The sequence below is a fragment of the Otolemur garnettii genome, unplaced genomic scaffold (assembly GCF_000181295.1).
Source record: "Otolemur garnettii isolate 467f Iridium unplaced genomic scaffold, OtoGar3 scaffold00006, whole genome shotgun sequence".
NCBI classification, from domain to species: Eukaryota; Metazoa; Chordata; class Mammalia; order Primates; family Galagidae; genus Otolemur; species Otolemur garnettii.
Genome location: NW_003852401.1, coordinates 6,210,172 through 6,211,392, shown reverse-complemented (window position 1 = coordinate 6,211,392; position 1,221 = coordinate 6,210,172). Strand labels below are relative to the sequence as shown.

The following is a 1,221-nucleotide window of genomic DNA, read 5'->3' as shown; positions in this document are numbered from 1 at the left end:
ACTTTTCAGGGCCTTCCCTACCTGGTGTAGGATGAGGCTGCTGCCCTCTGCGCTGGCTCCTCAGTAGCATCAGCACGAGGGCCGCAGCGGCCCGCAAACTCGGCGCTGCCCACTCACCCGCGGGCCGCGAGATGTGCACCACGAAAACACGCACTCGCTGGGGGCCGCACCGGCGCCGAATCCGGACAGTCACCAAGAACCTGCGCACCATGCTCTCGCAACCACCACCACCACGGGCTCCGCAGCTTGTGTGCCGCCCTTCGGCACCAGAGGTAAGCAGCGCCGCCCCTGTCCCCCAATTGCAGACTGGGACCCACGCGCCGCCCCCCGCCCCCCGCCCATCTCCGCCCCGGAGGCGCGCAGCCGCCTTCCCTGCGCGCGCGCCCGCTCCCGTTCCGTGCCCTGCGCGCGCGGGAAGGCAGACGGAGGCGCCCGAAGGAGGCGCGCGCAACCCGGGTTCCTCTCCCTCCCGCCTACCGTCGTTTTCCCGCCTTATCCGCGACCCCCCCCAACCCGGGCCCACCACCCGCTCGGGCGCCCCACGCGGAGACCGCAAGGACAGGACGGAGTAACGCATCCCGGGCAGCCCGCCCCCTCGCGACATCTGTCACCTGACCCGGCCCTAACCAGGAACCGCCGCGCTCCACTCGTCTCAAGTCTTCTCTCTCTTCAATCTGGATTATTTAAAAGAGAGAAAAGAAAGAAATGAAAAGTCATATCATTGCTCTCTATTCGTCAATCTGGAAGTTGAACGCCAGTTTTGAAAGGAAAGGCGGCTCCGCTTCTAAATTGGAAAACAAACAAAATTAAAACCGCTGCTCGCAGCCGCTTTTGACATCTGGACACTGCATGGCGCTGGTGCTGTTGGAGCTGCGGGCCGGGCGGCAGAGCAGGTAGGCGGAGCGGAACCCCGGGTCCCCGCGGCCACTAGGCGCTCCTTCCCCGGCTGCCGCCGGCCGAACGCGCGCGGCGTGGGCTAGCGCCCAGTCCGTTTCATCTGGGCCATTTTTATTTTCGATTTCAATCTCCAGCGACATAGAGGAGCATCTGAGCACTTCCTCCTTTTCCTCCTCTCGCGGCGCTCCCCTCGCCTGGGCCGCTCCCGGCGGGTCCGGGTCTCCCACCTTTAGCGGGTTCTGCGTCCGGCCGCGCTCGGTAGCCGCCCGGCTCTGCCGCGCGAGGGAACTCCCACGCCCTTCGCTCAGCCAGTTCTCAGCCCGC

General features: G+C 65.8%; 1 protein-coding gene across 1 annotated transcript in view; it reads right to left on the bottom strand.

Annotated features, from left to right (window-relative positions):
• LOC100943080 (cyclin-dependent kinase inhibitor 2A) overlaps nucleotides 1–211 on the bottom strand; it is a 27,484-nt gene extending 27,273 nt beyond the window's left edge. Inside the window, exon 1 of the mRNA XM_023508491.1 lies at nucleotides 22–211. Within this exon, the coding sequence (XP_023364259.1) occupies nucleotides 22–211 (190 nt within the window). The remainder of the gene's footprint in view (nucleotides 1–21) is intronic.
• Nucleotides 212–1,221: the final 1,010 nt, after the last annotated feature.